Source organism: Pteropus alecto, unplaced genomic scaffold (genome assembly GCF_000325575.1).
Source record: "Pteropus alecto unplaced genomic scaffold, ASM32557v1 scaffold223, whole genome shotgun sequence".
Lineage (NCBI taxonomy): Eukaryota > Metazoa > Chordata > Mammalia > Chiroptera > Pteropodidae > Pteropus > Pteropus alecto.
The window spans coordinates 754384-757704 of NW_006434441.1; the positions used below are offsets into that span (position 1 = coordinate 754384).

General features: G+C 48.8%; 1 protein-coding gene across 1 annotated transcript in view; it reads right to left on the reverse strand.

The window, feature by feature from the left end:
* Positions 1–1234: 1234 nt before the first annotated feature.
* The window catches only part of CNGA3 (cyclic nucleotide gated channel alpha 3), a 19804-nt gene continuing 17717 nt past the window's right edge, over positions 1235–3321 (reverse strand). The window contains exon 8 of the mRNA XM_006909470.2: positions 1235–2660. Within this exon, the coding sequence (XP_006909532.1) occupies positions 1261–2660 (1400 nt within the window). The 3' untranslated portion in view covers positions 1235–1260. The remainder of the gene's footprint in view (positions 2661–3321) is intronic.

The following is a 3321-nucleotide window of genomic DNA, read 5'->3' on the forward strand; positions in this document are numbered from 1 at the left end:
AAAATGGGGCATTTTGTCTGAGGAGAAAGAGAAGCAAAAAAAGGAGGAGGAAAGGAAGGAGGGAAAGAAGGAAGGAAGGAAAGAAGAGAGGAAGGGAGAGAGAAAAAGACAGATTTAAGAGAAAAAAAAGAGAAGTAAAACCCTCCGATATGGCTTGTCTGCAACAGGAGAAGGGTAACTTACGATGCATATTTAAGCAAAGAATGGCTCATTGAGGTTATAATATTTTATAAGATATATAAATATATATAAATGGAATTCTATTTACTGAATTTTTTCAAAAGCTAGATTCTGCACTCTACATGCTTATTGTTGGCTAAGAGCTTTGCCTCTGGTGCAATTCTGAGAGGGAGCGAGCCTGAGTCTCCTGGATAAAGAGGCAGTTAGCAAAGATGTGGCCTAAGTGTCACATCATCTCAAAGTCCCTGTTGTCAGGTTTGTCTGGCTGAGGACTTCACTCCTACCTCCAGCCTGAAGGGCCCTCCCCTGAACAAGACTGTCCCCCTCCGGCCAGGAGAGGCTGGCCCAGAGCCCCAACTCAAGGACAAGTGGGCTGTCTCTGTGTTCCTTCGGGAGTTAGAAGGGCGGTCTCCTACACCGAGATGCTTTTTCCATGAAACAGAGTCCTATGTCACAGGGGCTGGATGGCAGGGTGACTGGATTTGTGCTGCACACTCAAAGTGACCTCAAATGGGGTGATCTTGCTTCATCCTGTGCTTGTCACAGCACCAACAAAGGCCCAGGTTTCTAGGGTCTCAAAGAGTCTGTGAAGAGAGACCAGGTTCAGAAATCTGCCCCAAACTGCTTGTGTGAGGCTGCTTTGAACTTGTTACCACATTGTACTTTTTCAGCCTCTGTGACATCTCCCTTAGCAGTTGGTGGCGGGAGTGCGAGAATGGGAGGGGGACTGAGTAACCTTCCACTTACAGTGAAAAGTTCAGAAGTCGAAAAATTCCTTATGGATAAAAAAATAAGGGTTCTGTGCCTAGGCTTTCATAGCTCGCACCAGGGACACCTTGCACATTACAAAGCCCTGCCCTATGTAGTGTTTCATGGAAACCTCGTAATAACCTGCCACTCGCCAGAGGCTGACATAGCAAGTCTTCTAGATGAGGAAATCAGGCTCTCTCCCGAGCCCACAGCTTGCAAAGGGCAAGGGCAGCTGGAATGCCACCCCGCCAAGTCTCTTGCCATGTAGCCACGGTCACAGCATCACAGTGACAGCTGGCTCTGGGAAGCAGGGGACAGACCTCTGTGTTTTCACTGTTGTTTGGTCTCTGGTTCTGGGGCGTCCCCATCAGGCAGAGGGCTGCTCCCACTGACCTTCACCTGGCTTTCCAGTTGGCTGAGACGCTGCTTCACCTTCATCTGGGTGGCACTGTACTCAGCCAGGAGCCGTGCGAACCTGGTCTGCAGGGCGTCCAGGGAGAACTCCAGGTACTCCACCTTCTCCTCGAGGTCCTTAGGGTCTGGCCCGGCCTTGGCCAGGTCCTCGTCGATCAGGTTGTCCTTCATAAGGATCTGCCTCCCCTTCTCCTCCAGGGCCTTCTTGGCATCAGGGTATTCAGTGAGCGCTTCCATTAGGTCATCCTTGGAAAGGCAGAACAGGTCTGAGTAGCCGAGACTCCGGATGCTGGCTGTCCGACGATTCCCCGACTTGCTGCCCTTGATGTTCAGGATGCTGATCTCCCCAAAGTAGCTCCCATCGCTGAGCACCACGAACTGAGTAACCCCGTCATCGGCCACCACGGCCAGCTTGCCCTCCTTAATGATGTACATCTCCCTCCCGATGTCCCCCTTCTTGCAGATGTAGTCCCCAGGGCTGAACACTGCAGGCCGCAGCTTCAGCACGAGCTCCACCAGTAGCCCTGCCTCACAGTCCTGGAAGATGCGGACCTTCTTCAGGGTGTCCAGGTGCACATTGATGGCAATTTCTGCCTTCAGCTTGTCCGGGAGGCTCTTGAGCACTTCCTTCTCATCCACCGTCTTCTTGTTGGCCCACAGGTAGTCAAACCACCGGATGACCCGTGTCTCCAAATCCTTGGTCACCTTGCGGAATTGCATGTACTGCTTGATGGAGTCAATCTTGGCCTGGAACTCAGCCCGCGAGGCATTCATGTTCGAGATCATGGAGCCCACATTGCCCACGATGGTGGCAAAAATCAAGACACCCACCAGGAAGTCTACGACCACAAAGAGGTACTCCCCATCTCTCACAGGAGGAGGTGTCTCGCCAATAGTGGTCAGGGTCAAGGTGGACCAGTAGAGGCTATAAATGTACTTCCTGGAGAGGCGCCCATACTCTGGGTTTGAGATGTTTGGGTAGACCCAGGAATCTGTCCCAAAACCGATGAACTTGGAAATGGCGAAGTAGATGCAGGCGTTCCAGTGGATGATGACAAGGATGTACAAGACCAAGTTCCCAATCCTGAACACATTGGGGTAATTAGTCCTTGTCTCCGTGCGGTCGAAGAACTCGAAGAGCCGAGTCAACTTCAGTAGGCGGTTGAACCTCAGTTCTGGGTAGTTTACACCCAGCTTCAAATAAGCCAGGTCTGTGGGGACCAAGGCCAACACGTCCAGCTTGAAGTACAAGGTCTTCGTGTAATGCTGCCACAGTCTCTTGCCATCCCTGACCATCAGGCCTTGCTCGAGGAAGCCTAAAGAAGAGGATGGAAGTCACCTGTACATCAAAGGGGCTGCTCATTTTTGACCACAGCAAGATATTCCACAACATGATGACAGAAGACGTAGTTATATACATGTGATAAAAACCGCTTCCAAAACCATGCTTACCAATTATTACTGAAAATGCACTCTGATATTAGAACATCATATAGTCTATGATGTTCTAACCTATTTTATTCAATTAAAAAATATAGGAAAACTGGGTACATTTAAATGTAGATTGGGTATTAGATGATAGCAAAGAATGATTGTTGAATCTTAAAAGATAGGTGGAAGTTATGCTTTAAAAAATAGGCCCTTTAAAGTTTCAGATACATGCTAAAGGAGTTATTGTCTGAGATTTGCTTTAAAATACTCCAGCCAAGAAAAGGGGGTGGGGTTGGAGAATGAATCAAGATTGGTGAATTGTTGGTAACTGTTGCAGCGGATGAGGGCATGGGTGAGGGCATGTGAGGATTCATAACACCATTTGCTCTGAATTTGTATATGTTTGAAAATACTAATAAAAAATTTAAGAGCACAGGCCATGGCCTATCCAACTGATTCATCGGTCACTAATGGGGCACGACCTGCCTAGGAAAGCAGTAATTCTCCTTCCTGGCTACACATTACTGTTGAAAACATAGAACCTCA